Source organism: Doryrhamphus excisus, chromosome 16 (assembly GCF_030265055.1).
Source record: "Doryrhamphus excisus isolate RoL2022-K1 chromosome 16, RoL_Dexc_1.0, whole genome shotgun sequence".
Lineage (NCBI taxonomy): Eukaryota > Metazoa > Chordata > Actinopteri > Syngnathiformes > Syngnathidae > Doryrhamphus > Doryrhamphus excisus.
Genome location: NC_080481.1, coordinates 7,397,531 through 7,412,381, shown reverse-complemented (window position 1 = coordinate 7,412,381; position 14,851 = coordinate 7,397,531). Strand labels below are relative to the sequence as shown.

The window sequence follows — 14,851 nt, the reverse complement described above, 5'->3', positions numbered from 1 at the left end:
CACTGTACCCCTGACCAGACCTTGACATTATGTATGGACAAGTTGAAGCACAATGGGATAGTGAGAACACATCAACATAGTACTATGAACATGCATGGGTATGGATTCCGCTTCCAGGAAGGGGAAAAAAACATTTAGCCAGACAGCTGGGAGAGGGTCCCTGCTTCCTGGACTGACCACCAATCACAGGCTCGCACTCAGATTAGGTTAAACGGCTTAACCCTGCTGGCAAGACGTCAAAGTCACTTCCTTTATGCAAGCAGATGGAAAAGGACTCACACGTATTCGAGCATGGCGACCTACCTTCTTGCACTCGCAGCAAGGCATTATCAAATTGACAATATAATGACGATGCCCATTGGCAACTGTGGCTGCAGCGGGGGTGTTGGTGTGCAGCTGGTGTGTGCCAATGTGTACGTTACGGCTCACGGCACACTTGAGGGAGACAATTAAGTAAAGTACATGCACAACCTTGTCCCATTAAAAAAAAGCAATTAGCGTACTTGGCGGGATGGCAGCGTCTGTAGTCCGCCACCCGCAATAATGAGCCCCGTAAATCTCACGGCTCTGGTGGAGTAATAACCACCTGCACACTTACAAGTGGGAGGGAGAGACCAATGCAGTGGCTCTTTGTATGTAACACAACATACAAATGGATGATATTATTGGAGTCATACTACTATTTATTGCTAGGCCGTCAAAACTTGGTGTTCCTTGGACCCAAATTTCATATGATTTGTTTTTTTATCCAATATTTTCATAGACTGTCTGGGTTTTTGAACAATGTTGCACTTCAGCTATTCCGTTTGCCCTGTCAGTCCCAAACATACCATCCATAGGTGTTGCTGTCTATGCCACCGCGAAATAACCCGCCCTGGGGCCAAAGGAAGTCGTGAGTGCCAACAATTGCTAAAGAAGGTGAGGAAACCCTATTGATTGATCTCTTCAGGATGTTCGGGAAATCCGCACCACCAAGCTCCATCCATTCATCAGTTAGAATCTTTTTTGCATTGTTTTCATTTTGTTAATATTCTGACTTTCTATACTAATTGATATCAGTGCAGATGATTGCATGGATGGATGGCAACTATTTGATTTGATTTTTTATTTTATTGTATTGTAGAAATTGAATGCAGCGATTTATTGCATATTTGCACATTAACATAAGCTGCTCCTGACTGTTCATTTAAGCTAAGTAAACTGCATCCGTTTTCCACAAAAACAGAGCTGCAGTGATGACCGACCTTGAATTGGAGCTCAGCTCCCCACCGGGGATCTCATTCACTGCATTTTCAAGAACAACCAGCATCCCATCAGCAGCCAAGCAGCGTGTGATGGGCACATGGTGAAACACTTCTTTGGGGAACGGATGTGTGTGTGAATGCTCTTTGAGTATCGCTCTCGTTCTCCGTGAACAGCACTTTGGTCCCTCTCCGGGGCCCCATCCTGCTCCCTTTCACTCCAAAGCTACAACCCACCCTCTCATTCCTAACCTCACATTCGTTTGCTATTCCGAGGTCATTGTGCGGCCCTGTCCTTAAAGCCAGGAGGTTGCAATGTGTCCACGTGGCTCTAAATTCAAAACACACTACCCAAACTGGGGTAGGAGATGACACATGTCATCTGCAGGACTGCTTCTGCGTTCCAATTTAAAGAGGAAGTCTGTGACCGCAAGAATGAAGCAAGGAATGGGGACCATTATGTAACAAAGAAGCATTTAGGGTGAGGGATGCTGCTTCCACATGATCTCACGGTGTGGAGGACAAGCCAATGAATGCATGTATTGTTAATAGTCCTATACAGTATGCTGTGCTAACTACAAAAGGCATTTATGATGTTAATTCTTTATTAGTAACCCCACCCATAATGTGGAAATTCAATCACAATACAGCATCTTGAGCACAAAAGGTATATAGTATCCCTAATTACACAGTGGCTTGATGTTACAAATCCGTACAGAAAATGGCGGCATGCACCATAACTCACCCGGTCTGCCAGAGAATACAAAAACATGGCAGGGAAGGATCAGTGTGGCCATCTAGTATATTTAGTGACCTCTAAAATGGACGCTTACCGTTTTCAAGGTATATATAATGTCTTAATGCCTCGTTAGCGTCGCATGGTGCTGGTGTAATGATGAAAATGGAATTTTACTGGAAACTTTGACACAAAGTTTTGCATGCATAAAACAATTCTAAATGCATATAAGTGATGAATAGAAGTGATGAACTAACTTATGGCAGAACACAAAGGTGGTGCTTGTCTTAATTTCGCTGTCACGTCATGTATTTGGCAACAATCATGTCTTCATTGAAGGTAAGGGCAACCTTAAAAGTATATTTATCCCTTTCGTTCACCATTTATATGCATTTAGAATAATTTTATGCTTGTAAAACCATAACTGTAAAACTATAAAAGCCTGTTTTGTGTTAACATTTTGGGCCTTCTGGAACAGATTAATTGGATTTACATTGTAATCAAGATTCCACCATATTTGTTTTGCTTTACATGTTTCATGTTTCTGCCACATTATTCCTCTCTTATTCCCAAGCAGGGCCATCGTGACAGGAAGAAGACGCATGTTCTGGGCTAGTGAAAGCAACAGTGATGGAGTGAGTGTGTTTATGGCGTGTGCATGGTGTGATGCAGCTGAGGGACTTGTAGCTCATATATCTTCAACATTGGGGGACTGCTAGTGCATCAAGTGATGTCGCCCATGAGGCACTACTCGCATCCTAAGCCTCATAACCCTCCTGTCGTCTGTCACCGTTAAATCTCACAAACAGACACACGGACATAGATCATAATGTCAAAATCCAATCATGCAACAAAAATCCCACACAGTAATCTTATCGCATCCGAGCACGCATAGCCATCCGGGCGAAGAAGTCAGTCATGATGAGGATGCATTGGAACAGTCTTCCGGGGATTAAGGTCAAATAAGATTGCTGGATGAGACTTAGTTATCGTTACTAATTAGAGACTTGTGGTGGACTGACACCAAAGATACTATTCCATCAGCAAACCTGTGGTTTTATGTGTGCAGGTTATAGCATGTGTATAATCTTATCAAAATTAGATTTTTCAAGCCAGGGCCGAGTTACGGGGCTCTCCAGGGAGTATGAAGGTGAAGCAGAAGTATCCGGAGTCTTGGGGGTGTCGGTGTGTGTTTAACTTAGCAAATGGCAACAAATGTTCAATATTATTAATTATGTGGAATTTCCTGTCATTGCCGTCTGTCTTTGTCTTCCTGAATGAACGCCATGCTCATCCCCCCCACCCCACCCCTCCCCAGGAGTGTATGGCCAAGCGCACATGTCCAGCTAATGTTATTAAAAGCAGAAATATCCCTTCCACAACCACTTCTGAATTTATGCCCACTTTAAACAGACCCCGGTCTTCTATGCTTCCAACCAATGCTGACATCATCAGCTTATCTCTCCATTCACACGACAAATTGTACAACTGTGCAAACACAGGGAAGGACATGATTAGGTGAGACAATGGCTCTCCTGTTTTGACTGCATCTGTGATAAGCAGTGAAAATGTTTCATTTGCTTCCCGCCCATTGAGATGCTTTCTCTCCTACACTTTGGCCAATGGAGGAGATAAAGGTAGACAAAGTTGCTTAAGTACAAACATTAGCAGAAAGTGAAGAAGTAGGTAGAGCTGCACCCTAAAGGCACTCTCTGTTTAAATGATGCTCACACTTCAATATGACTTACCGTATCGAGCATGTTTAAGAAGGAACAGGTCTGCCGAGTCTGACAACTTCAAATAAATAAGGTAGCAGTTGAAATCTTTGCTTTCTTCAATGTGAATGAATGCCAAGTGTTCCACCATCCTTCACTGGATGAATGAAGGAGACACACACACACACATGAACTTACATAAAGACACTACTCACCGATATCTGGAAGACTTCCTGTGTGTCATCCAGCATCTGCACCCTGATGGAGACTTTTCTTCCTGGCGGCTGTGCAGGAGGGCGCAGACCAGGCTCAAGGGTGGACACCCCGAAGCTTTCGGGGGCGCCCAGTCTCTGGCCGGCTGCGGATGGTCTGTCTGCTGGTTCGACCATGGCGACGCTCTCTGCTCTCGATCTGCCTCAGAGGCAAAGAAGAAGGGAATGTTTTCCTTTTGTGTCTGTTTTTCCAAATGAAACCAGCTATGACCTTTTCAGGGAGCCACTTTGTGTATTTTTGAACACTGGTCTTAAATAGCAGGCATATTTGACGCAGGCATTTCCGCTAACACCCCAGCTTCTACATGGGCCCTGATCCTAAATTGCACCGTATTATGTTTTAGGATTCCTTTGGTGTCTTTTGTGGGCCTGTGTTGGGCAAAACCATGTATTTAACAACAGCCACCCTGAATCCTCAATCGCAACTGGAATTTTCAGGTTGTCATAGAAGATATTTCACCTCTCATTGGTTGCTCAAAGACTAGATAGGACAGCTCTGGTCTGAAGGGATGCACATATTCTGGCCAGATACGGTGTGAAAGAGGAGTGAGGGAAGCCATCTTTGTAAAAGTTGATGAATGGAGGGTGCGGAGGACCTCTCCCCCACGTACGCTCTGCTGTCAATCTTTCATCAAAGATTTAATCATTTTGGTTAATTCTAACAAATAAAAAACCACCCAGCCACTTTCGGTTCATGGGTGCATCTATGACCATTGCTACAACTCAATGGAAATGACTGTTGTTGGCAAGCGGACATGACTATATCTTAATGACTGTCGTTTTGCACCGCAAAATAGTCCAACCAGTCTTGACTGGGATGTGCCCCGACCAAGGAGGACAAATGCTTGGATTATGCACCATCCCCTCAGACTAGAGCTGTCCCGTCTTGTCTTTGCGCATAAATGAAAATTTGCGTTTTATATAAATGTTCGTGTGGACATGGCCTGAGACGATGAAACGCACGACAGGCGGGTTTTACGGCATTTTCCCCCAAACCAACCAGTCCTGACTTGTGTGTATCTTCTACACAAGTAGGGCAGATGAGACACGGTCTGAGAATACACAAAGACACAACCCCTGACGCACCGAGACGCACAGCAGCACACAAACCTTTCAGCAGCCACCCCCCACCCCTCACACGTGATAAACCTCCGCCTCAGACAATAAATATCCTCGCAGACAGTTGGTGACATCATGGCTGAGGAATGTTTTGGAAGACTGTCCTGACACACACACACACACACACACACACACACACTGAATTCAATATTTCCAGCCTGTAATTTGCTGAGGCAGAGATGAAAAGAGCTCCCATCTCTTTTCCTCCTCCAAGATTACATTTGGTGGGGCGCAGAGAGAACACCGCCCCTCTTTAATATACTGTCAAATCAATACGTTGTTAGTAATAGGAAGCCAGTGGATATCGTGCTGATTAAAAGGTCATGAGGTCTGGCGCTGTTTACCTTCCACACAGGCAGCTGTTCCCTCTTCATTCTGCACTAACATCTGACTCAAATATTTATGTTGTCGCTTTACATCTTGCCTATCAAAAGAGAGACCGTCTGCTGAAGACCAAATAGAGTGAGTGTGTCATTGGTGTAATTACACTGCTTGCATTGACCACTGTAATGTGAATTACTAAAGGTGATACTCAACTCGCGAGACGACACACAAACTGTACAGTTGTACAGTTGCCATGATGGTGAGAGCATTGTACCAGGAAGTAGGTCCAAATTAGACTCTACTATCACATGTCATATGCGGTGATGCTGTTTTGATCTGACAACTCTTAAGTACCTTTGATGTATGATGATTGATGATGATGTGAAGGTGGGAATGCCAAGTGCAGATAGGATTGCAAGGTTTTTCAAAATCCCAGGTACATGAGAAAAGTTCCTACAAGTGGCTTTGAGCGAGAGTTAGGGTTGTTGTCACTTCCTGTTTGAGCCTTCAAAGGGCAACAGGCGTAAACTCACAGTTTATAACCCCACGCAATTACTCGGACAAACAACAATCAGTCAACCAGTACGTTGTCAAAACTTCAAAAACGAAGAGTTAGGCAAGCAGCATTTTAAACACGAAAGTCAAATTGTGTCCAGGATCAGTCACCATCGAACACCATTAGCGTCAAAAATGACTCTGAGCGCACACTTTTCATTACTTTGACCTATTTCTCGGATCAGCGGGTTGAGTGAAGAAAGGCAGTCAGAGGCGAGGGGGGAATACAGAGCGAGCTGGTCACACAGGCACAAAGGAAGCCACTGTGGGAGCTTCGAGCAGAATCGCTTTTCCGAGGAAAGCTCACACAGCCTTTGAACTGGTGTTGAGTTGAACATTTCCCAGGGGTGTGTTGGGGGGAAAGCCCGACCCTGGGAATTCCATGTAATTGCAACATGTGTGTCAATTTGGGAACCATAAAATCTGAATATAAAAGTTGCATTTCACGTGACAATAAAGTGCTGATAGTTACACAAAACAAACACAAACTTTATGAGTGGAAAGAGGCCATAAAAATACCAAGGGTGCGTTGACACCTGTAGACCGCTACTCTGGTCAGGATTTGTGTAATCTCCAGTTACACTAATATGAATATTTTTTGAAAATTTGACTTACACAAGCAAACGCTACTATTTTTCATTAGCATAACACAGGGGTGTCAAAACTTTTCCACTGAGGGCCACATGCTGAAAAAGGAAAGGATGCAAGAGACACTTTGATGTTTTGTAACAAAACACATGGAGAGATGCTAAAAAAATACATATTTCTTTGCACTTTTCCCCAATTTTTCTGTGTTTTTTTTTGCCAACTTTCTTCTTAAAGGCGACCTAGATGCTAATTTTTTTTATCTTTGTAGTGAGTTGTGGACTCCTATACAGCAGCTGCACACAATAACACACAATAGCTTTCTAGATCTTCCAGAATCTGCACCTATTCCATCTGCATATCCAACTGAGCACTGAGCAAGCCTTGATGGAAACTTGGTTAGAGAAGGTCTTGATGGAAAGGTCTTGGTCATTTCGGGACCTCCCATGAAGAACGTCAGAAAGACCAGTGGAAGCAGAAGAAAACAATGAAAAACAACGGCGCAATTTCTTTTAAAAAGTAAACACATGACCCTGAACACGGTGTGTGTGCTCACATGCAAATGGCGTCACCCCTGTCAACGCTTGGTCCTTACATCCCCACCGAATGAGAGGTTAACCTGACTGTCAATTTGTTGTCCAGTGCAGCTCTTAAGGTGCCAGGGAGTGACACACGAGCAGGCATCCGTTACAAGAATCATCCCAGAGACTCTCAATTCTTAGCAAGAAAGTTGTAAGTCACATTTTGACTTTTGACATTTTGCATCCCTTCGCAGCGCCGTGGTTGGGAGTAACTGAGAACGAAGATGGAAGACGCTTGCTTCCTCCTGCAGTCACAGAAGGGGGATGTGTGACAAAGAAATAGCTAGGGCATTGGGCAATGTGTCATTTATGACCACAAGCCCCACTGAGTGAAATCGGTGCAGGATCAGAGGTCATGCCCCCTCTTACCCCACCCTAGAGGGAATATTGACATCAATAAACTGATACAAAAAAATAATCCTAAACACTGTTTTAAAAAAGCCAGTGCAACGCTGGTACAGTTGGCAGAGTGACAGCCCAGAATGTAGGTTAGCAGAGTAATCCTTTAGGCCCCAGTGAAGATGTCAGGAGGCTAAAGATTACTCAATATCGATGGTGACGTTTTGACAATGACAAGTGTGCTTGGAAGGTTTGGAGCCAGATTATATCCGCCTCGCACGGTCTCTTTGCGAGGAAGGAAGCCATTAATTCAACGAGCAAATAGTCGCAAAACACAACGAGTCCCAGAGAGCCTACGTGTAGCCACGTTTAATAATCCGGACAGAATGGTTTACTCACTCTGTTCCTCTCTCCGGGATGGTCCGTCAGTCGTAGACCGTTTATTTGCAGCCCAGACTGTGAATCCGTCACCTTGCTAGAAAGCTTTCCACTCTCAGGTGGGACGCGAGCTCTTCACGGTAGCCATTAAGACAAATGTGGGGGAGAAACGGTGCACGAAGGTTTTCAGAGCTTTCTGCAAGGACAATAAGGAGCAGCGCGCCGCCTCCTGTGGCTTCCTGCAACGCCGCCGGCCGGCGCCCCGCTCGGCTCAACCGCGCCATCTTCTGGTGAAAACGCTACGAAATAATGTACTTTGTGTTCACTTTCACTTTCACGTCATTCATTTGTGCTAGAACTTGTTTCAGCGTGTTTTTAAACGATAAAAAAGCTAATAGGCGCTGTTGGGAGACCGAACCATGCCAAGCTAACACCATTAGAGCTAACCAGTTACTTATACCAGACAGGTATTTTTTGGAAGTTAACCAGCACACGCTGCCCCAGTTGTTAATATGTTTTGGGGTCGTATTCTTGCATTCCACTTTACCATACTTTTAAAGACGAGACTTTCTCGCAGCGTCAGCAAGCTGGCTAACCGTTACCATAGTTACCATCGAAGAGGGCGAGACTGTTCATGTGACCTAGCAAGATGGCGACCACATTGTAGAATGGATGGTAATGTGTGAGTACTTCGTTGTATTAGCTCACCGTTAGACGGAGACGCCGGTGTAACGTTTCACATTTAGCAGCGGAACTGCCATGGTTCAACCAAACAACGTTGCCCACTTTGCGTTTTTAAATTGCGGCGAGTTGTGTTTTGTCCTGCCAACTACAGTAATAAACCTGCTAATGTTAGCTTATCCTCCAGCAGAGCTGCTGCCGGATCATTTGTTGTTTATGCGGCTTTTTCTATCCTGGCTGCTCTGCAGTTCCCATACGCTTGGTGATGGCATCTTATTTATGCATTCATCTGTTTGCTTGCAGGGTTTGAAGGGCCGAGATTTGGATGTGATTGCTCTATTGTTCATCTTCATCATCAAATCACAGAATCACGATGGCCCTGAATGTGTTTGGTAAGCAGCAAAAGAAAAACCCAATATGGGTGCTTTATTACTGATGTGTTTACGCCTGACCAATGCAGAGGGAGACTATTACTGGTATCCGTAAACCACTAAATGATGTTTTAATTTACATTTATAGTAGTTTAATTATAAGGTGGAGAACACAGTAGCTTGTTTTTCTGTCCTCAGACCATGATGAATACAGACCACCAGTGTGGAAGTCTTACTGTGAGTATAATTTCATTTTTTCTTGACTCCATTTTCTTTCATGCATCTTTACTTTAAGCTGGTTAGGAGGAGGGGGGGATACGTCAGTCACTAACTTGTCATCTCAACTATGTTAGGCCGTAAGTGATAAAAGTTATAAAGCACAAATATAAAAACTCTTGGGTTTCCAAATAAATGGTCACAGAAGTTACTCTTTATTTGGGCTTGCGGGAACCTAAATGGAACTTGGAATGACAACAACCCGGAAATGGCCGGAGGTCACTACTCAACAATCTGACTGAGGGTGTCATAATGCACAGCAACCTAGATCACAATTATAGTACATAAGGAAACTACTACTACTACTGGTTATATCAACTATGTTACCCCTCAGCATGTACTTGGAGCAACTGTTTATTCCTGTTGCTCAGAGTGCTTCTAGCTACCCAGCATGCCTTGTGGCAGGTGTTTTGTAAAAGGTTGCTCCGGTTACATGTTTGCCATTAACATTGTTATTTACTATCCTCTTCCAGTAGTAGTAGCTGCCTATGTGTGTTTACTTACCTTTTACAGCAAACAAGCATTATCATCCTCATGCTGTTTTTTGTGGTGCTTTTCATGAAAGTTAAATGAGGAAAGAAAGACAAATAATTACGGGAGCTTCATGGTGAAAGGAAGGTTTAAATCAAGTTTTGCCGCTTCCTAGTCCTTTTTGGACATGTTGAATCGTAAAAGCGTAAGCATGTGATGTACTTGATAGTAACTTTTGTTAAAACTTAAATAAAATAAACCAAGCTACTGTATGCTTGCAGTGTATCAGCTCCAGCAGGAGGCGCCCCACCCCCGCAGGGTGACCTGCACTTGTGAGGTGAGAATTCTAAACGAGCCACCTTCATTCTGTCCAGCCAGTCAGCTCCTACTTAAGTAATGTTGACAAGTTGGAATTGTCCTCAAAACACTCATTAATTCTTATTCATACATGCTTTAGTCCCTTGACAGCACTTTTTGTTCAGTGCTCTGTGTGTTTGACTCATACCATCATCTTTGCTCCCCCGCACACGCCAACTCACCTGCTGGTTGAAAATAAAATGTTATGTAACACCAGCATCATTTCACAAATGACACTATTTTTGCTTGTGGGTGTAATTCTTATGCTTGCTGTTTTTACCACTGTTGAAAATGCGTATTTTTTCCCCCGGCAGGTGGATAACCGACCCAAATACTATGGAAGAGAGTACGTAACTGTTCCCTAGTGATGCATGCATTATATAAGCCTTGTGATTCCTTCATATCAGCATCAGACTTGTGTTGCGTTCAGGTACCATGGCATGATTTCCAGAGAGGAAGCCGACCAGCTACTGAGTCAGGCGGAAGGCAGCTACCTCATTCGAGAGAGCCAGAGGCAGCCGGGCACGTACACCTTGGCGCTGAGGTAGGCACACTTCATCAATAGTTTCCACAATCATTGTGTTCCAAATAATACGGCATAGAGAGTTAGCATCTGGCTAACTGAATGAGCTCAATTCAAAGTGGAGCACCACTATTCATAGCAGCATTCCACCTGCACTCATCCAATCCCATCTTCTCCCGGTGGTCATAATTACCTTCCATAAATACTCCTCTGTGAAGGAAAGGTTTGATTTTGGGTTAATAATCTTACAATGTCGATCCACAGAGGACTTGAGGGGGAAAAATGTTGACCCAGTTTTTTGGCCCTTATTAAAAGTTGTTAAGGAAAGTCCAGACGTTTGTCCTGTCGCCTGCTGCAGGTTTGGGATCCAGACAAAAAACTTCCGTCTCTACCATGACGGGAAGCACTTTGTCGGGGAGAAGAGGTTTGAGTCCATCCACGACCTGGTCACCGATGGCCTCATCACACTTTACATTGAGACCAAGGTGAACACCACACATTTGGCTTGAATTTTCTTCAAGTGTTTTAAAACACTGTATGTATTTGTCAGGCAGCAGAGTACATCGCTAAGATGACCATTAACCCAATCTATGAGCACGTGGGCTACACCACCCTCAACCAGGAGCCCACGCTGAAGAAGCATGTGCCACGCGGACGAGAGGCCCCCGATGGCCCGGCACCGATCAAAGACGACCACAATGCTGAGGAGAGGGTGAAGTCCATGAACATGATTGATTCCATATAACTATCGTAGTATTGTGCCTGGTTTATCGCGGTTAATTGGTTTCCGCAAAGTAGGATTTCTTATCTATAAATGAAATATCTTGTAGTGAAAGCATAGAAAGTCTGTTTAAATATGGTTTTAGCATTAGAGTTTCCTATACATGAAATAACATTCTTGTAGTCACTTTTATACTACCCAAATTGGTAGACATAATAATAAGACATTACACAGACTCACATGTTAGCAGCAACAGCATACTTGGTGGCTATTGTCTGACACCTAGTGATCAGCTACTGTAATGGCGCAGTGAACGTTGACATTGGAGCTGCTACCAGCCACAACTCGCGCCAGTCACTGGCTCTCTCCACACCGCTACCCATGTTAGCACTCAGCATCTCTACAGTAGCTATTAAAGGCACACACAACATCACGGGTATGACACTACAGTACATATAGCATCTTCCATTTGTATTTGTGGACATTTAGCCATTTTATTATTGAAAATGCTTGATGCTTGGGGACCTGCGACAGGAAGCAACAGTAGCCTATATTAGGGATTATTGTACCTGTTGTGAGATAGTTCAAACATGCACTAAAAGCCTGAGGTCTGTGTCTTATCCAACATTACAGTAACATGACTGACACCTAGTGGTCAGTGTAGAATATTACATATCATCACAACGTCTTTCAATGTGTCTCCTGAATGCCTTATATTTCTATAGCCATTTTTATGGTTGAAAATGCTTATTTTCGGGAAAAAATACTGACAATTTGATTAAATGCGCGTATTGTTTGACTACAAGTAGGCTTTATCCAACCACGAAACAGCAAGATTTATCAATATGTTTTAAAAAAACATGATAGAGTGAAGTCACCAAATTCAAAGCATAAAGAGTCGAAGGATTACAGTATTGCAGATGACGCAAAAGCTCCTTGTCTTTTTTTCTCTGGTCCATTTTGTCTGCCGATCTGAAAGAATCCCTGTAATCTTATTGGTTGACTCTCTTCTGAGTGTGACCTGTTAAATCTTCCCCATCTCGTCCTCCCTCCCTTGCTCAGTCATCACCACGCACTCATCCATGTGGGCTGAAGCACTCGCCTCCGACAGAGAGATGCAGCACCAGTCCACCCAGAAGGATCCAGAAGCTCTTTATGCAGACTTTGTCATTTTCAGATCGGTCTGGGTGCAGACAGATGGGACCGGCTGATCTTTTCCACAGTCAGCTTTTCTTCTGAGTTCGTGGTGATTTACTGTTTTTAAGCTTACCACACCATGCCAAACGGCAAGGCTGTTATCGTTTGGAGGGGTAAAAAACAGTCGGGTAGGCGGGCCGAGAAGCGTGTGCGTCCAAAGAGTTCTCTGTTTGCGGCCGCCCTCGGTCTGAAAAGCAGCGGCGGCGACTCCATTCTGAAGCTGCCAGTCTCTGGCAGCGCATCAGAGGGTGTGAAGTCGCCGTCTAAACCCAAATCCCCTGCCTCAGCCTTCTGGCAGCCAATCCGATCTTTTGCCCTTTCGCAGCTCACATCACTGGTGCGGCGAGCCACGCTGAAGGAAAGCGACATGGTGCCCAAATATGAGAAGGTTCACAACTTCAAGGTGAGACGCGTTTGTGTGTGTGTTTTGTGTGTGTGTAGTTTGTGCTTAATTGGCTTTTGCCTATGTCATCAGGTTCATACATTTCGTGGCCCTCACTGGTGTGAGTACTGCGCCAATTTCATGTGGGGGCTCATCGCCCAGGGAGTCAAGTGTGCAGGTAACCCTTTCTCACTCACACACACACACTCGCATGCGAAGAAACTAAAATAAACCTCTTGTGTGCGTCAGACTGTGGGTTGAATGTCCACAAGCAATGCTCCAAAGTGGTGCCCAATGACTGCCAGCCGGACCTGCGGCACGTTAAGAAGGTGTACAGCTGCGATCTGACCACCCTCGTCAAAGCGCACAACACCAAGAGGCCCATGGTGGTCGACATGTGCATTCAGGAAATCGAAGCCAGAGGTGAGCGGCTTCAACGAAAGCCGCTTTTGATCACCCTGTGCCACTTTAACGCCGTCATTCTCCTCCTGCTCCTCCAGGTCTCCAGTCGGAAGGTTTGTACAGGATATCGGGCTTCAGCGAGCTAGTTGAAGATGTCAAGCTGGCGTTCGATAGAGGTGAGAGGTTGAGTTTAACTGCGGCAGCGAACCCCTCCCTCACTGCATTGTGCCTGCAGACGGCGAGAAGGCGGACATCTCGTCCAGCACCTATGAGGACATCAACATCATCACCGGGGCGCTCAAGCTCTACTTCCGAGAGCTCCCCATCCCCCTCATCACATACGACGCCTACCCACACTTCATAGAGTCCGCAAGTAGGCCCTCAACATTTCAGATGACAACACATTTCAGCCCTTTTAAATATCGTCTTCCTTTTTTCCCATGCAGAGATCTCTGATGCAGAAAAGCGTCTGGAATCCCTCCATGAGGCCTTGAAGCTGCTGCCTCCAGCTCACTGCGAGTCGCTGCGTTACCTCATGGCGCACCTCAAGAGGTAATCAGTTAAGTTGAATTCATCACAGCTTGCATAGGTAGCGACCATCTGCTAAGGAACCACACAAGAAAAGCGGAACAAACACACCCGGCTCTTCCCTCAGGGTGACCCAGTTCGAGAAGGAGAACCTCATGTCCAGTGAGAACCTGGGGATTGTGTTTGGGCCCACGCTGATGAGAGCGCCCGAGCTGGACGCCATGACCGCACTCAACGACATCCGCTACCAGAGGCTAGTGGTGGAAACGCTCATCACCAACGAGGACGTGTTGTTCTGACAGACGACAACAAGATGAGGCAACTTCTTCATCATGACAGCCTCTCAGTCGGAACGCTTGCGGGAAGCTCCAAAACATTTCCGAAGGATATTTCAAAAGGAACGCAAACACTGAGCCACGTGGTGTTAGAGCAGTCAATCGGGATGCTGTATTTGCCTTCTTGTTGGCTTAAACGTGTTCCCAATCAGCTGGGAGCTTGCTTTCACGAGCCACAATTCATTGATGTATTGCAGTAAGGCTTCCATGCCAAGTGCCGTTGGAGCCACACCCTCTTTTTTTCTGAAAATAAAATGTGATTGTATCTTGCTGAAGCTTAGCTAATGCCACAAAGCGCTGTTAACTCTTAACATGAAGGATTGTTTGTTGCCATTGTTTTTAATACAGTAGTGCCATTCCAAACGATGAAGTGTTGTCAAGATGCGTTTTGTTTTGTGCAGCCAGCGCTCACAATGTTACTTATGTGATGTCCACCCCATTTTTGTCGGGGAGAGGGGGGCACTGATTTAACTTTTCGTTGCAAGTCTTTTCATAAAATAAAAACAAGGTTTAAAAAAATAAAAGCAAGCGTTTGCCTGCTGGACTGGTGTTAATGAAGAGCTGTATCAAATGTAAGTGCGTTTTTCTATTGTATTTACTTTTTGTGTTGTCATTTTTAATATACACATATATGCTGTAAAAACGTTGATTTCCTCATGTGCTAACCGCTCCCACCTATCAGTTTTGTTGTGAATCTGTGACACTGTTAGTATCAAAGTTTGACCTGGTCATTGCTGTCAACTATTTGCTCTATGATTTCTG

The 14,851-nt window shown here is 44.7% G+C and overlaps 2 protein-coding genes across 7 annotated transcripts in view; one reads left to right on the top strand and one right to left on the bottom strand.

The window, feature by feature from the left end:
• The window catches only part of LOC131104203 (FERM, ARHGEF and pleckstrin domain-containing protein 1-like), a 25,829-nt gene extending 17,670 nt beyond the window's left edge, over positions 1–8,159 (bottom strand). Inside the window, exons 1-2 of one of the 3 annotated variants that reach the window (XM_058051137.1) lie at positions 7,867–8,159; positions 3,908–4,103 (exon numbers count right to left, since the gene is read on the bottom strand). In XM_058051137.1, the coding sequence (XP_057907120.1) occupies positions 3,908–4,081 (174 nt within the window). In that variant the 5' untranslated portion in view covers positions 4,082–4,103; positions 7,867–8,159. The remainder of the gene's footprint in view (positions 1–3,907; positions 4,104–7,866) is intronic. The other 2 variants (XM_058051136.1, XM_058051135.1) reach the window with 2 other exon arrangements.
• Positions 7,817–14,851, top strand: LOC131104204 (N-chimaerin). 4 transcript variants are annotated; one of them, XM_058051141.1, is made up of 15 exons: positions 7,817–8,156; positions 8,830–8,918; positions 9,096–9,134; positions 9,926–9,981; positions 10,316–10,347; positions 10,432–10,545; positions 10,883–11,009; positions 11,075–11,236; positions 12,768–12,845; positions 12,918–13,002; positions 13,074–13,247; positions 13,325–13,402; positions 13,462–13,599; positions 13,673–13,778; positions 13,882–14,851. In XM_058051141.1, exons 2-15 carry the CDS (start codon positions 8,900–8,902, stop codon positions 14,051–14,053), a joined length of 1,380 nt encoding a protein of 459 aa, XP_057907124.1. In that variant the 5' UTR covers positions 7,817–8,156; positions 8,830–8,899; the 3' UTR covers positions 14,054–14,851. The 4 variants fall into 4 exon arrangements, with proteins under 4 accessions (XP_057907124.1, XP_057907122.1, XP_057907121.1 ...); XM_058051139.1 differs by lacking the exon at positions 7,817–8,156 and adding an exon at positions 8,411–8,520; XM_058051138.1 differs by lacking the exon at positions 7,817–8,156 and adding an exon at positions 8,432–8,527.

What these genes read in the sequence shown, in the direction of transcription:
- LOC131104204 (XM_058051141.1), top strand. An exon ending in AGAAGGTTCACAACTTCAAG is followed by an intron (nt 12,846 to 12,917) that starts GTGAGACGCGTT and finishes CTATGTCATCAG; the next exon opens with GTTCATACATTTCGTGGCCC. An exon ending in ACACTTCATAGAGTCCGCAA is followed by an intron (nt 13,600 to 13,672) that starts GTAGGCCCTCAA and finishes TTTCCCATGCAG; the next exon opens with AGATCTCTGATGCAGAAAAG.